The following is an 18,000-nucleotide window of genomic DNA, read 5'->3' as shown; positions in this document are numbered from 1 at the left end:
GCCCTCAATGAAATTGAGTTTGACACCCCTGCCTTAAAGGGTTGATAGGCTGTGGAGAAAGCACATTTTAGACACCCTGCAACGCAAAGGAGGAAAGCACATCAACATAGTTTGTGAAAGAACCCAATGAATATTCGAAGTAATTTTGTTCATTTGAATGAATTCCTCCCAATTTATTATTTTTAATTATCACCGAAACATAGAAAACCAACAGCAGAAAAGAACCTAGTAGTCCACTGAGTTTGTTGCTGCTGTTTTTGTTTTCTTTTTAATTAATTTACTTTATTTTTATTTTTTAATTTTTGTTGGCTGATGGACGTTTTTACTCCAAGTATGTTTAAACTAGGTCATTGATAATTGATCCACTACCTCCACTTGAAATTGGTTTCAAGTTTCCATTACTTTCTCTTTAAAGTTGCGTATTCAATACTCCCAGGAAGCCAGAAACACATGTCACAGTATCTTTTGAGCAGAAAAGACCCCTACACCTCAGTGAACTTGAGTAAATAGATGGAATATCTTCAGTGTGGGAGGCAGATTTTTTTTTAATATAAAGAGAGGCAACTAGAGAGAGATAAAGGAGAAGGAATAAAAACTATTCATACTTGACATTTCATTATATTATTTAGGTCACTTATCACCTTTTAAACTATAACTTACCTACCCCAGTAGTGTGGTCTCCTCTTGGACCAGTGTAAGAAGTAGGCGTTGGACTTCTCCTCCTATGCCAACCATGCCAATTTCTTGGTTGCAGAGTAAATGAGCATTCATTTTTTTCAAAAGTACATTCTCCGGGAAAATCGGGTAGTATATCTACCAAACACATACAGTAAAATGCAGTTATGTTTAAGTATATTTAAATATATCTAATTGACCTGTTTAAACTCCTGGTATGGATAAAGCTATAGTTTTATTCAACTATACTTATAAAAACTGCTTTTCTATCTGAATTTGTTGATTTAATTTTATTTTAATTTGTACATTGCACTGTTTTAATTTGCCCTGTAAACCGCCCTGAGTCCCTCGGGAAAAGGGCGGTATATAAATCTAAACAAATAAATAAATAAATAAATAAATAAATAAATTCTATACTCATTTCCTGCCATAAACACTATTTCCTTCTTCTGTGCCTTTTTTTCTGCTAAAAACTTTGGGATAGAGATTGCTTTTTGCACTATGTAAGGGTGTGTGCGTGTGTGAAAAAGCCACCTTGCAAAGATATAATTTTTTCTCCACTCTGAATACAAATAGTTTTGACAACAGAAGTGATATTTATATCATCATTTCTTAACTTTTATTTTTCTTTAGTATGGTAAATGTTTTTTAAATATTTATCATATGAAAAATTAAAATTGCTGCATTTGATGCCACCTCACAAAATTGTTTGTATTTTAATGTTATATTATTTTGCACAGACTGACAAATCATTTTAATTTCACAGACCCCTGAAGGGGCCATGAGGGACACCCATGCTTCTTAGGACACATTTTAAGAAACCCTGGTTTGTACTGCATTATTCATAATTGTGATTGTCCTACAATCAGTGTCACTCATGTATGAATTTTTCCAGCAGGAATGGAGTGAAGGAGGAGTAGCAGTTAAGATTTCCTGCCTGGGGAATTTAAACATATATGGTATTTGTACAAGAACCACCTAAGCAAGGAGCAGAGAAGGCTACAGGCTCCTTCTTCAAAGGGCCAACTTCCTCGCTTAGGAATCCGCCCCGCGTATTCACGAGCGCGGGGGCAGCCGCGCCAAGTGGAATGCGCTCCGGTCCTGCGAATAACGGTCGCTCAGCCAGAGAGCCGGAGAAAACACCGAGGCGCGGAAGCGATCGCGCCGGGCCCTGGGACGACAAGACCACAGGGGAGATGGCGATTCGCTACTGCCGCACCGACTGCTTGCAGGAGCCCCTCTCACGCGCCCTCCGCGCCTTAGGTGCCTCCGTGGGCACCTACCCGTGGCCTTATCTCCTGGTGCCTTTGGTGCTTTCGGGCGCCCTGTCAGCGGGCTTCATCTTCCTACCCAGCCGCCAACCGAACGACCTGGAGGAGCAATTCACGCCCATAGAAGGCCCCGCCAAAATCGAGCGTAGTTTCGTGCAGAAGTACTTCCGCACCGACGACGCCAATAATTTCTCTGCGGAGAGACTGAGCACTGAGGGCGCTTATGCCAGTTTAATCGCGGTGGCGGCCCGACGCCGCGACTCGCTACTGACTCGGGCGGCTTTTGCCGAGCTGTTGAAAATAGACAAGGCGGTGCGCGGCATCCAGGCGGCGGGGCTGTCCTACGACAGTCTTTGCGCGCGAAGCTTTGGCTACTGCGTCAGCCCCAACCCACTCCTGAGCATCGTCCAGGATAACCCGGATAACATCGAGCTGTTACGGCCCAATTTAACCTTCCCGGTCTTCCGCGACCAGGTGTTCCTGGGCTTCTCCCTGGGGGGCGTCACGCTGGGCTCGGGCAATGAGCCTGCGCGCCCTCTTCTCGAGGCCCGAGCAATGCGACTCATCTACTTCCTGCAGGAGAATGACCCGTCAAAACGGGAGGCCAGCAACCTCTGGTTGGAAGCCTTTCTGCAGCGTATCCCCTTAATAGTGGACGCCCTGAACCTTACCGTTCTTAAGGTATGGCTGAATTAGGAAATGTTATTTTCAACATTCCCTCCTTACGTTTTAAATGAAACCTACGTATCTTTTGAGTATAGGCAGGTTATGAAAAACACTAATAATTCCACTAATAAATCCTTGCAAATCTCCCTGCCTACAGTATCACTTTAATACAACAGTTTTGTAAACTTCTCACCTCTGTGTTTGAGGATCTCTCCTCAGTCTCTTTGCAAAGTTTTTTGTTCTCTCCAGCCATTCACTTGACTTGCTTTGACCTATTCACTTTTTCTTTATGTTTTTTATAGTTTAATTTATTGTCCCTGTATAATTAAATCATCTCAATACCCGTTTCTTTAAAGCTGGTTGCTTGGAGAGCAACTTTTCATACTCATAGGAATGTTACTTACAAAATAGTAAAGAGATGTAAAGTAATAGTAAAGAGAATGTTGTTTCTCCAAATAGTAAAGAGATGTAGACTGCTTCACCTTCAAAAGAAGACAAGACTTCCACTCTTGATATACATGATCAATATATGAATTTTTATCAAAGCATTCCTGATAAGTGGTACTAGTACTTCACATGATCATGATTCTATTCCTCTGTTAATGCATCCTAGGATTGTATTGGCTGTTTTGGCTGCTGCTGCACATTGCTGGCTCAAATTTAAATAACTGCCCAATAAGACTCCAAGATCCCTCTCGCAGTTACTGCTATTCAGCCAGGTTTCACATAATGTATACCTGTACTTTTGGTTTTTCTTTCCTAGGTGTGAGACGCTACTTTTCTCTATCCTGAATTTCACTTTGTTGGATAGGGCCCAGTATTCAAGTCTGTCAAGATCCAGATGGATCTTGAGCCTATCATCTGGGGTGTTGGCTATTCCTGCCAGCCTAATGTCATATGCAGATTAATTACTTCCTCTTCAATTCTCTCATCTAAATCGTTTATGAAGATATTGAAGAGTACAGGGCCAAAAATGGAGCCTTGGGGTACTCCACTACTTACTTTCCTCCATGTAGATGTAGTTCCAATAAGGACTACATGCTGAGTGCAATTTGTCAAATGCATCTGGTGGTGATGCTGTCTATTCCACATTTTTTTAGCTTATCAAGAAAGAGATTTGGTCTATTTCATCAAATGCCTTACTGAAATCCAAGCATACTTTGACTACTGCATTTTGCTGGTCCAGTAATTTAGTCACTGTCAAAGAATGAAATAAGATTTGTTTGGCATGATCTGTTTTTACAAATGCATGTTGGCTTCTGGTTATAACTTTGCTTGCTTCTAGGTTTCCACAGAACTGTTACTTGATTATATTTTCCAGGATCTTTCCAGGTACTGATGTCAGGCTGATTGATCTGTAGTTTTCTAGATCTGTTTTACCCTATCATATGCTTCGTCTAAACTTTCTCACATTCATACATTTCTCAGTGAATCGTTGAAAGCCAACATCTGAACATCTCTTGACTGACCTAATGCTATACAGCACGGTTGTCAAACTCATCGCGTCACCTGACGTGTGGTGACAAGCAACAGGGAGAAAGCAGAACTATTTAACTCGTTTTTTGCATCTGTCTTTACACAAAGGGAAAAAACAGTCCAACCTACCAAAACCAGTGCCATAAAAAACAGAATAGAAACACAAGATAGGCAAGAAAATGGTAAGTGAGCACCTGTCCAGCCTAGATGAGTTCAAATCACCAGGACCAGATGGATTACACCCCAAGGTTCTCAAGGAACTGGCAGACGTAATCTCAGAACCACTGAACTATATTTTTCAAAGATCCTGGAGCACTGGGGAACTACCAGAGGACTGGAAGAGAGCTGATGTAGTTCCCATCTTCAAAAAAGGGAAAAAAATAGATCCAGGAAATTACAGACCTATCAGCCTGACCTCAATACCTGGGAAGATTCTGGAAAAGATAATCAAACAACAAATCAGCAAACACCTTGATGCAAACAAAGTTATCACTAAAAGCCAACATGGGTTTGTCAAAAACAGATCATGCCAGACAAATCTTATTGCATTCTTTGACCAAGTGACAAAACTAGTGGACCAGAGGAATGCTGTAGATATAATTTACTTGGACTTCAGTAAGGCATTTGATAAAGTAGATCACAACCTACTACTTGATAAGATAGAAAAATGTGGGTTAGATAGCATCACCACCAGATGGATTCGTAGCTGGCTGACAGGCCGTACTCAGCATGTGATCCTCAATGGAACTGCATCTATATGGAAGGAAGTGTGTAGTGGGGTGCCCCAGGGCTCTGTTCTGGGCCCAGTGCTCTTCAACATCTTCATCAACGATTTGGATGAGGGGATAGATGGGGAACTCATCAAATTTGCAGACGACACCAAGCTGGCAGGAATAGCCAATACTCCAGAAGATAGCCTTAAGATACAGGAGGATCTGGACAGACTCGAACACTGGGCACTATCTAACAAAATGAAATTCAATGGTGAAAAAAGTAAGGTTCTACATTTAGGCAGGAAAAATCAAATGTACAGGTATAGTATAGGTGGTACCTTGCTCAATAGTAGTAACTGTGAGAGAGATCTCGGAGTCCTAGTGGACAATCACTTAAATATGAGCCAGCAGTGTGCTACAGCTGCCAAAAAAGCCAACACAGTGCTAGGCTGCATTAACAGAGGGATAGAATCAAGATCAAGTGAAGTACTAATACCACTTTACAATGCCTTGGTAAGGCCACACCTGGAATACTGCATCCAGTTTTGGTCACCACGATGTAAAAAAGATGTTGAGACTCTAGAAAGAGTACAGAGAAGAGCAACAAAGATATTTAGGGGACTGGAGGCTAAAACATATATGGAACGGTTGCTGGAATTGGATATGTCTAGTTTAATGAAGAGAAGGGTGAGGGGTGACATGATAGCACTGTTCCAATATCTCAGGGGCTGCCAGAAAGAAGAGGGAGTCAAGCTATTCTCCAAAGCACCTGAAAGCAGGACAAGAAGCAACGGATGGAAACTAGTCAAGGAGAGAAGCAACCTAGAACTAAGGAGAAACTTCCTGACAGTTAGAACAAAGAACCAGTGGAACAACCTGCCTGCAGAAGTGGTGAATGCTCCAACATTGGAAGTTTTTAAGAAGAGACTGGCCAGCCATTTGTCTGAAATGGTATAGGGTTTCCTGCCTTAGCAGGGGGTTGGACTAGATGACCTCCAAGGTCTCTTCCAACTTCTTCTTCTTCTTCTTCTTCTTCTTCATCATCATCATCATCATCATCATCATCATTATTATTATTATTATTATTATTATTATTATTATTATTATTATTGTGACTTTTTTTGCATTGCCGGAGCTGGGGTGGGCACGGCCTCCACATGATTCAACCAGCGTGGCCAGCAGTTTGACACCCCTGCTACAGAGGGACGATTACAGCAGTCTTCCAATTATCAAATACAGCTGAAGTCTTTACACAGCTACTTTATCAACAGCTACTATTTAACTTACATATAGTAGGCAGAAGCAATAGGGAGGGAGGAAGAAACAAAAGCCGCAACTAAGACAAAAACAACATAGGCCAGAAATATAACCCAAGTAAGAATCTCAGACAAGACTCTCCCCTTCCAGTTTTCCCAAAGAGATAAGAAGGGAAGAGGAAAGCTCATTGAGATTTGCAAACATGATGTCAACCCTTCAACTTAACTACACTAGGACATCAAAGTCATGCTAATGTTATTTTTATTACAAGGGTATAGTAACAGAATATTGCATATCTGAATGTACGTCCCCAGACTTCTGCCCATCATATCAAGCAAAATCTGGATAAAGTACTTAAAGCTGTTGTTTGCAATGAAAGAGTCTAAGTATTTACATTCCTATCTCATTAAAGTCAATCAGTTGCTATTCTTGTCCCAAATGCCAAGGAGTACCAGTTCCTACAATCCCACTTTTGTGCAGCCCAATGATAATTCCAAACTACAGACCTGTGAGGGAGTCCTTCTGCAGAAGACAGAAATGGTTCTAAGTACATACATTACTGTATCATCAAAGTATTCAGTACATTACAGCACAGTGTTCAGTCTGTTTGGAAAGTAAATGCAGATTCAATGGCAGTGTAACATCCTTTAGAAAAATGCTCAGGAATAGTAAAAAAAAATGAAAAGAAACAATTTATAACCACTACATTCTGTAAGCAACCTTATTTATGTCTAAACATTTGTGCAGTCATCATCTAAGCCTACAATCTTAGTATTTTTTTAACATTCTTACATTTATGAAGTCCTTTTTATTCATCTTTTTAATGAACTGTTTTTCATTCAGAATCTCATCATTTCTGCATCCTCTATCTTTCTCAATCTTCTATCATAAATGATCAAATCAGTTATGTTTTTAATGTATATTGCAAGTGTTGTTTAATGGCTAAAATGTTGGACTAGATGAGGGAAGGCCTAAAATCTTGTCTACCCTCAGTTATGAAAGCTCACTGAGTAACTGTGGGCTAGCCATTTTCTCCTAGCCCTGTGGTGGCGAACCTATGGCCCTATGCCCACAGAGCTCTCTGTGGGCACGCGCGCCATCACCCCAGTTCTAGGCCTTCAGCTGAGTTTTATAAAACCTTTTCGCTTTAGGCCTGTGCCGCCATGTGCAAAAAAAAGGTTCAATCAATCAATTTCAACTTTTCTCAGGGAAAAAAAAGTTCTTGCAAAGTTGGAATTGATTGAACTTTATAGTCCCATCCAGTCTGCCATTACCACCGCAGCCATGCCCACCCAGTTGGCCACACCCACCCAATGGGCCACACCCACCTGGCACCAGACGATACATAAGTGGGTTTTGGGTTGCTGTTTGGGCATTCGATCTCTAAAAGGTTCGCCATCACTGTCCTAGCCTAAGCTGTCACACTGGATTGTTGATGCAGAGAAAAATAAGACTGAGTGCTATGTTTGCCATCTTGAACTCCTGAATAAAATAAGGATGTGTATGCATGAAAACTCATACAGATAGTCCTCAAATTATGACTGTTCATTTAAAAAGATTAGAAGTTACAACAGATTTTGAAAAAGTGACATGATCTCTCCTCAAACGTATATCTGTCACATCACACACATCCCAGAATCACGTGATCACAATTCAGGTACTTTTTAACCTACTCGAATTTACAATGTTTGCAGCATCTTGTGGTCACATAATTGCAATTTAATGACTATGAGATCCACTTAACAACCATCTGATTCACTTAATCACTGTGGTTGTTTACCTCTACAAGAAAATGGTCATAAAATTAGGTCCAATCATGTGATGACTCACTTAACAACTGCATCACTTACCACTACCAATTCTAGTCCCACTGTGGTCATAAGTTGAGGACTATCTGTATGCTTAAACCATATTTTCCAAATGAGCTTTTTTTTCTAAGCAGATATTTACTAGTCACCATCCCCATTCATTCTTAGATTTCCAAAGGGTCTAATCATTTCTTTTGTGTTTTCTTTTCTTCACCAATGCCATTTAAGAGAATACAATTTTCCCCAATACGTTAACTCAGAGTGTCATCCAATATTTACTAATGTCTGCTCCAAATACATTTTCACTATTTGCTAGAGCATAAATATAGCTGTCATGTGTGCACAATAATCTGTTCATATTTTCTGATGTAAAAGTTATCTCTTTTATTCATAATCTATATCGTTACTATACAGCAACTTCATTTATCAGCTTCATTTTGCAGGATTAAACTATCCTCATCTATTGTACCCTTCTTTTTCTTGGTTTCACAAACATATATTACTTTTCTTACCATTGTTTCACTGTTAATTCACAGATATACTTATTCATGGGCATATTTATTTATCTTACATTCCAAATCACAATCTTTTATATGGCCATCCCCAAGTATGCCTATGGATATTGACTTCTACTGTCCATCATAGTTTTGGTCACTTGAGGCATTCACACAATATTTTTTAGTATTATGGAGAAGGCATAGAGTAGATCACCATTCTAATTACATGCAATCAGTCCCTGCTAGTGGAATGGAAATTACTAGCCAATTTTTATCATATTTGATCCTTAACTCTGTGAAACCCATGGTTTTTTCTCAAGTAAGTTCATATTTTCTGCAAGCTGGGAACACTAATTTAGAGACTGTTTAGTGATTCAGCATACATGCCACTAACTAAGAAAGCATGCTAAATGCATACTCAGGAAATGAGGCAATATCCAAATGTTTTAAATATTACAATATTACAGGCATTTTTGGTATATAATTTTACAGGTAGACCTCAACTTAATGATCATTTGTTCAGCAACCATTTGAAGATAAAACAGAGATGAAGAAGAGATGGACTCTGACACCCCCACAATCACAGGATTGTGATCTTATGATCAGTTGCCATGCCCTACAATCATGTGATTGTCATTTGTGACCTTCTCTTCTGGCTTCTCTAGAAAATCAATGGGGAAGCAGACTGGAAAGTAGTTTGGTAAGACTTTCCCATCACACACCCTTACCAGCTCTTCTGCTTCTGTGCCACATTGGCCACTCGGACACCCTTGTGCAACCTTGCCATTACTCCCTTTCAGACTCCCTGAGTCTTCCTGTGCCACCCTTGGGCACCCTCTTTAACTCTTGACATGCCTTCTATACACCGTTCACACCTTACTGGATGGAGCCTTGCCATCCCTTGCTCACATCTCTGTACATTCTTATACACCTTCTCCAAGTCTTGTCACATCTGCCTTGTATACTTTTTCTGACCCTTGCTACTCCTTCCACTCATCCTTCCTAGCCTTGCTGCACACTTGGTTTACTCTTGCACAGTGTTCCCAAGGCACCTCTCTTGCGCCCTTGTATGCCCTCCCCAACCCTTGCTGTGCCCCTCTTAATACCCTAATGCAGTCTCCCCCAATTTTGCCATACCTTGCTTGCACCCTCCCTGAGCCTTCCCCCATGCAACCCCAACCCAGCAGCAGCCACTTACCTGGCTCCAAGCTACTTGGGACTTGCCACTTCCTGTCAGCTTTCCCCGTTGACTTGGTGCCCCCTGCCATCTAATAGGATTTGGTTAACGATAGCAGCCAAGATGCTTTACAATCTCATCGCTTCCAGTTCCAGTTGCTGTTGTAAGTCAAGGACTATTTGTAAAAATTTCCATTAACTAGTCTTTAATATATGTTAAAACATACAAAACTGGATAATAATGAAATATATTTTTATCTCAGCCTATTTTTAAATAGATAATTAAAATACATTTTAAGGTAAAATAATTGAAAGATTATCTTCTTCCTTCTCTCTCTCCTTCCCCCTTTAACCTAGCAGGTAGCTTATTTTTCCTCACAGTCAAGACAGAATGAACTTGAAAATCTTGCTAAGGGTGTGATCCCATTGGTCTCCATCGCATATCTTTTAACAATAGCATTCTCAATTATTTCATGTACAAGGTAAATTGTTCCTCTCATCCGTTCTTATTATCTAATGTTATATATTTTTCTTATAGAATAAAAAGTTTTAATACTCTTAAAAAGTCTATCTACACACCCACATACACACGTGGTGAAGTAGGCAGCAAATAAATGTAACAAATAAATAAGTATATACATACATTAAATTATATTACTATAATCAGGTATATAAAAAAAGGAAATACAAAAACTATCACTTTGTACTTGTTTTGGGAGAAAAGAATGTACTTTCCATTAACATTTTTCAATTGTACAGGTAGACTTACAACAATAATTGAGCCTGGAATTATAGACATAAGATAAGGCATCACATGACCAACGCCCCCCCCTTTTTTTGTTTTACATTTTTTGCTGCAGTAATTAAGCGAACATCGTATTCATTAAGTGAACATGGTAGTTATTAAGCAAATGCTGCAATTATTAAACAAATCAGTTTTCCCAATTAGGGGTTTTTTTTTGCCTGAAACTGGAAATAAACATTGGAAACCAGGAAAACATGTTGTAAATTGCAGTCACATGACTGCAGAATGTTACAAACAGCCATAAAGATGAGCTGTTGCTAAGTTCCCAAAATGCAATCATGTGAGTGCAGGGGCGGATGCGCTATCATAATTTTAAAACAGGTCATAAATATTTTTGGAGATCCCTCATAACTCTGAATGGTCATTAAGTGACAAGTTGTAAGTCAAGAACTATCTGCATGGCTAATAAAAAATGTCCTGCCAGTATAATCTAATCTACAGCATGACTACTTAAAAATAAAGTCATTCAGAAATAGGATTAAATATACAGGTAGTCCTCAACGTATTTGTTTTTATTTTATTGTAATTCCATTTATATCCCGCCCTTCTCCGAAGACTCAGGGCGGCTTACAAGCTTAGCAGTAGCCTTCATTCTATGACCACAACTGAGCCCAAAATTTATGTTGCTGAGTGAGAAATTTGTTAAATTGAGTTTTGCCCATTTTATGACTTTTCTTGCTACATTTGCTAAGTGAATCACTGCAGTTGTTAAATTAGTAACATGGTGGCTAAGTGAATCTGATTTCCCCATTGACTTTGGCTGTCAGAAGGTCACAAAAGGTGATCACATGACCCCAGGATATTGCAACTGTCATAAATTTAAATATATAAATTTAAATAATAATAATATATATACAGTCATGGCTGAAATTGTTGGCACCCCAGAAATTTTTCCAGAAAATCAAGTATTTTTCACAGAAAAGTATTGCAGGAACACATGTTTTGCTATACACAGGTTTATTCCCTTTGTGTGTATTGGAACACAACAAAAAAGGGAGGAAAAAAGCAAATTAACTCCAAAAATGGGCTGGACAAAATTATTGGCACCCTTTCAAAATTGTGGGTAAACAAGATTGTTTCAAGCATGTGATGCTCCTTTAAACTCACCTGGGGCAAGTAACAGGTGTGGGCAATATAAAAATCACACCTGAAAGCAGATAAAAAGGAGAGAAGTTCACTTAGTCTTTGCATTGTGTGTCTGTGTGTGCCACACTAAGCATGGACAACAGAAAGAGGAGAAGAGAACTGTCTGAGGACTTGAGAACCAAAATTGTGGACAAATATCACCAATCTCAAGGTTACATGTCTAACTCCAGAGATCTAGATTTGCCTTTGTCCACAGTGCGCAACATTATCAAGAAGTTTGCAACCCATGGCACTGTAGCGAATCTCCCTGGTCGTGGACGGAAGAGAAAAATTGATGAAAGGTTGCAACGCAGGATAGTCCGGATGGTGGATAAGCAGCCGCAAACAAGTTCCAAAGGAATGCAAGCTGTCCTGCAGGCTCAGGGAGCATCAGTGTCAGCGCAAACTATCCATCGACATTTAAATGAAATGAAACGCTATGGCAGGAGACCCAGGAGGACCCCACTGCTGACACAGAGACATAAAAAGCAAGATTACAGTTTGCCAAAGTGTACTTGAGTAAGCCAAAATCCTTCTGGGAAAACGTCTTGTGGACAGATGAGACCAAGATAGAGCTTTTTGGTAAAGCACATCATTCTACTGTTTACCGAAAATGAAATGAGGCCTACAAAGAAAAGAACACAGTACCTACAGTGAAATGTGGTGGAGGTTCAATGATGTTTTGGGGTTGTTTTGCTGCCTCTGGCACTGGGTGCCTTGAATGTGTGCAAGGCATCATGAAATCTGAGGATTACCAAAGGATTTTGGGTCGCACTGTAGAGCCCAGTGTCAGAAAGCTGGGTTTGCGTCCAAGATCTTGGGTCTTCCAGCAGGACAATGATCCCAAACATACGTCAAAAAGCACCCAGAAATGGATGGCAAGAAAGCGCTGGAGAGTTCTGAAGTGGCCAGCAATGAGTCCAGATCTGAATCCCATTGAACACCTGTGGAGAGATCTTAAAATTGCTGTTGGGAAAAGGCGCCCTTCCAATAAGAGAGACCTGGAGCAGTTTGCAAAGGAAGAGTGGTCCAAAATTCCGGGTGAGAGGTGTAAGAAGCTTATTGATGGTTATAGGAAGTGACTGATTTCAGTTATTTTTTCCAAAGGGTGTGCAACCAAATATTAAGTTAAGGGTGCCAATAATTTTGTCCGGCCCATTTTTGGAGTTTTGTTTGACATTATGTCCAATTTGCTTTTTTTTCCTCCCTTTTTTGTTGTGTTCCAATAAACACAAAGGGAATAAACCTGTGTATAGCAAAACATGTGTTCCTGCAATACTTTTCTGTGAGAAATACTTGATTTTCTGGAAAAAATTCTGGGGTGCCAACAATTTCGGCCATGACTGTAAATTTTAATAATAATAATAATAATAATAATAATAATAATAATAATAATAATAATAATAATAATAATAATAATAATAATAAATGTGAGTCAGTTGTCAAGCATCCGAATATAAATCACGTGACCATAGGATGCTGCAAGGGTCATAAGTGTGAAAAATTATCATAAGCCATTTTTTCCATTGTCGTAACTTTGAAAGGTCACTATTGTAAGCTATTGTAAATCAAGGATTACTATAACTTATTCCCAAGGAACTATATAGGATGCAGCCTTAAGAGTACGTAATTCTTTTTCCTCTAAAGGCTTACATTATTCCCCAATATTGTCTATAATTATAAACAATAGGACTGCATCAATTGATGCAATTACTGCATGACCAGACCTAGTTTGTCTGTTAATTAGCAGATGTACGTATTAGAAACAGGCAGAGAAATTATGCACATGCAGATATGGTATAATTGCCTGTCCATTATCCTAGCCTGTCCCAACCCCAAGGAATGGGATCATAGTTCTTTTCTTAGATTTCTAGCCAGATTATGCAAGTGACATTTATTTAGCCAGAAGAAGGCAGGCACTGAAGGAAACTGTCAGCCCCACTAGGTACAATAAATCAAGAAATGTTATGAAGATAAAAAAATAAGTTATGGTGAAGGTAAAAATTATGTTTGCTAAAGTAACAGAAAGTTGCAAATCTGATTACAAACACAGTTTTTATTTTATTTTGTTTCTGTTTACACAGTGCCCTTAAAAAGAATGTGTTTCCCCCAAAAATGCCATGCCATTAACACTTATTTAGTGGTCTTTTGGATCTTCCCTCTCTCTTTCATATAATGTGAGTCAAAAGAAGAACTTCCAGTTCATCTTTTGGGACAAAAATGTAATTATTTTACATTTCCCCACAAGAATTTGCTTTTGGAATTATTACAGATGGGTGAAATATATATTGTCACCACAGTTCTACACAGATATGCTTAAACATTGGCCCCATTAAAATTAATGTTGTTTGGTCCTAAATATATACCGATATTTTTGAATGTAGTCAGCCGGCACTTCCTCTTATCAAGAGAACAGTGGATGTATTACTGTAAATAAGTTGGCTTTACCGCAAACCTATGTGAAATGTGAGATTGTGTGAATTCCATGCATGGAAATAATGTCAGAAATACATTTCCTGTGAGTTCATGATCAGAATTATAAATAATAGAATGAAATATTTTCATTACTTTAAGCAACTTGATATATTTTTGAGAATATAAGTTTCCATTTCTAAAATTAAGTATATATTTGTTTATACAAGTTCTACACATTTTCTTTAATATTTAATGCCTGCATGTGAGTTCTCTGTTCAGTTTGGGAGATGTTAGAAATACAGAATGAAATTCAGAATCTACAGTGCTCAACTGTTCTCCATCCTTTTTATAGGCTAGATTGTGTCCGAACAAAACTCTGGGTTGCATTTTTTGGAGTTTTTGCAGCAGGCTTATCTGTTATCAGCAGTTTTGGATTATTGCTGTTTTATGGGGTCCCATTTGTCATCACTGCTGCAAATTCGCCATTTCTCATACTTGGTAGGTAATAAATCTATATCTTCCTTTGAGTTTTCAACACGTATGAACTAGAATTTTCATCCCTCCCAATTATATTTCTCCTTAGTTCTGATAGCTATTCTAGATTTCTCTGTAGTTCTTTCTAAAGATTGTCCTAAGGTTACAGTCTTATATGTGAAATATTTTTCCCTGACATAATATAATCCTTTTTGAGCTCAATTGTATATACTTCTATGACCATCTCAGTGTGAGGTGACTGTTACTCATGAATTCTACCACACTGGTGATTTCTTTCTTTTCTTTTTAATTTGTCTACCACAAAGTCTGACAAACTGGTCTTTTTCTCATCTGTATCATTAATATTTAATTCTGTCCATACCATTTCCACCTTCATTATGCATTTACTTTGTGTGTTTTTCTTTCCTTACTTTTCACTATTGAATTAGATTTTTTTCTTCAGTAACAAATTGTATTCAGATTAGATATATATGTAGATTCAAATATTATATTCAAAAGGATTTTATGATACTATGTGTACCCAGGTGTAATTTGTAATTTTTCTTGAACTGTGGCTTCAGTATATTTCAGGGTTCAAGAAGATAAAGGCAAATAGAAATAAGTGCATAATCCAGGATAAAAAATATATTGTATTGCATTTGTATTTATTTATATCGCTTAAATAGTTATATAATTACTTTGTATATGTTTATTAATTTCAATAGTTAGTTATGTCATCACAAAAATTACAAGTCAATGACAGCTAGAGGGAAAAACGGTTGCCTCACCTAAATCTGATCAGTAGTATGCATAAATAGAACTGTAGATTACGAAACCCTCATCTAGTCTTTTTGATTCTTTGCAAAATATAGAACAATAATTATTTTGGCTTTATTTATATATTGCTTTGAAAACTAGGTATAAATAAAATTAAAATATTTATTCAGTTTCTCTGATACTTTTCCGTTTCACACAAATGAACTGAATCCGTTTTGCTATTCTCAAATTCAGTTTCATCACATATTTATCCTGGTATTGTCTTAGTAACATACAAATTGTTTGGCATCTCAGTATTTGAGAAGCATTGCTGCCTGTTTATATAGGTAGTCCTCGACTTACAACATTTAGTGACCATTTGAAGTTACAACGGCACTGAAAAAAAGTGATCTGTGATCATTTTTCACACTTATGCAGCATCCCCCATGGTCACGTGATCAAAATTCAGATGCTTGGCAGCTGGTTCATATTTACGATAGTTGCAGTGTCCTCGAGTCATGTGGTCACCTTTTGTGCCCTTCTGATGAGCAAAGTTAACCGGGAATCCAGATCTGCTTAACAACCATGTTACTAACTTAACAACTGCAGTGATTCACTTAACAACTGTGGCATAAAATGGAGCAAAATTCACTTAACAAATGTCTCACTTAGCAACAGAAATTTGGGGCTCTGTTCTGGTGGTAAGTCAAGGACTACCTGTACTTTTCTGGGCATTATTTTTGTCTGTACCGCATGACGGCATACAAATGGGAGACAGGACCTTCTTGGGTATGAAATATTTTCCTCCCTATAACTAGACAGCCACTCAGGTTGTTTTCCTTCCTGCACCAAGTGAAAATACTGGAGCTGTTGAATTGATCTCAGACAGGTTGATGTATTTGTTATCTTAAAAAATATGAGTTGCTAATCATGTTCCTTGTGTAATTTGCTTTTTTTAATGTCATGTGAAAACTGAATCCTCTTTTTACCATTTTCCAGGAATTGGTGTAGATGATATGTTCATCCTAGTATCCTGTTGGCAGCATACAAAAGTAAAGGATAGTGTCAAAGACCGCATGGCTAACACTTATTCAGAAGCAGCTGTATCAGTTACTATCACAACTATGACAGATGTTTTAGCTTTCTACATTGGAATTGCAACTTCCTTTCCATCAATTAGATCATTTTGTATCTATACAGGAACAGCTTTCATTTTTTGCTATGTATACAACCTGACGTTTCTTGGGGCTGTTCTAGCTCTAAATGGTAGAAGAGAAAAAAGTAACAGGCATTGGCTGACATTCATGAAAGTGTTTTCGGAGCCCCAAGATTCCCGGGGCCGTATGTATAACCGATGTTGCACAGGAGGACTTTATGATGAAACTACTGGAACTGAGATTGAACATCCCATGAATTTTTTCTTCAGAAAGTATTATGGTCCTTTTCTTATGTACAGCTGGACTAAGGTGTTTGTGGTATTGCTATATTTCACATACCTAGGAACTAGTTTATTTGGATGCTTTGCACTTCAAGAGGGTATAGATCTTCGAAATGTAGCAACAGATGATTCTTATATCATTCCATATTACAACTTTGAAGATGAATATTTTTCAACATATGGTATAAGGGTTATGGTAATAGTTACTAAAAGTATAATGTATTGGAATCCACCTGTTCGTGCAGAGCTTGAGAAGTGTATGAAATCTTTAGAACATTCATACTATGTGGAAAAGAATTTTTCAGAGTCGTGGCTGAGAATTTATGAAAATGTTGCTAAAAAAATGTCTCTAGATTTAAATGATCATGATGTATTCATTGAAAATTTACCTGCTCTATTCAGAGAAAATTTTAATTCTCGGTGGAATATTAATATTAGTGCAAAAGAAATAATAGCTTCTCGTTTCTTTATACAGACTGTAAATGTTAACAATTCAGTGGATGAGAAAAATCTTTTAAAGCAGCTAAGACATATTGCTAAAAAATGTAAGATACCATTAATGGTTTATCATCCAGCTTTTATACACTTTGACCAGTATCTTGTTATAAATCGGAATACCATTCAAAATGTTCTGATTGCAGCTGGAGCTATGCTAGTTATTTCTTTGCTGCTGATTCCCAGTCCTGTTTGCTCTTTGTGGGTAACTTTTACTATTGGCTCTGTGATTGTAGGTGTGTCTGGTTACATGGCCTTCTGGCATGTGAATCTTGATTCCATATCTATGATCAATCTTGTTATTTGCATAGGATTTTCTGTAGACTATTCTGCTCATATATCTTATGCCTATGTTTCCAATAGTGAAATCAGTGCAAATGAAAAGGCAATAAATGCTCTTTTCCACCTTGGTTACCCAGTTCTGCAAGCATCTGCCTCTACCCTTGTAGGAGTTTCCATTCTCTCTATGGCAACCACATATGTCTTTAGAACTTGCTTTAAGATAATGTTTCTTGTTATTACATTTGGGACTCTTCATGGTCTCGTGTTCATCCCTGTGTTTTTAACATTTTTTAGTTATTGTACTTGATTTTCAAATAGATAACAACCCAAACAGTGGCCAATACTATGAAAATTACTCAGTGTAATAAGAAACTTGTTTTAAATGAAAACAAGTTTCTTATTACACTGAGTAATTTTCATAGCAAAAAAAATAAGTTAAAATTTCTCCCATTTCAGGAAGATCAAATTGCTCGTAATGTTTTTATGAATTGTTCTACAGTAATCAGAAGAAATGGACAGATAAAGCCTATTTTACAATAAGCTATTCAAGATTTATTAGAACAGTTCTTAGGGATATACATTTAGGCATGGTGTAGTACAGTTATGATTAATGTAAAGAGGGATCAGGATTATTCAGATGCTGATAAAATGAAACCATTCTATTTAATGCC

General features: G+C 38.0%; 1 protein-coding gene across 1 annotated transcript; it reads left to right on the top strand.

Moving 5' to 3' along the window:
- Positions 1-1,871: 1,871 nt before the first annotated feature.
- On the top strand, positions 1,872-17,636 carry PTCHD3 (patched domain containing 3; the record flags this gene model as incomplete). Its single annotated transcript, XM_081346274.1, has 4 exons — positions 1,872-2,627; positions 9,897-10,021; positions 14,237-14,382; positions 16,114-17,636. 4 exons carry the CDS (start codon positions 1,872-1,874, stop codon positions 17,634-17,636), a joined length of 2,550 nt encoding a protein of 849 aa, XP_081202400.1.
- Between the last annotated feature and the right edge of the window lie 364 nt (positions 17,637-18,000).

This window comes from Vipera berus, assembly GCF_964194415.1.
Source record: "Vipera berus genome assembly, chromosome: Z".
Lineage (NCBI taxonomy): Eukaryota > Metazoa > Chordata > Lepidosauria > Squamata > Viperidae > Vipera > Vipera berus.
This window is presented reverse-complemented; position numbering and strand designations above follow the sequence as displayed.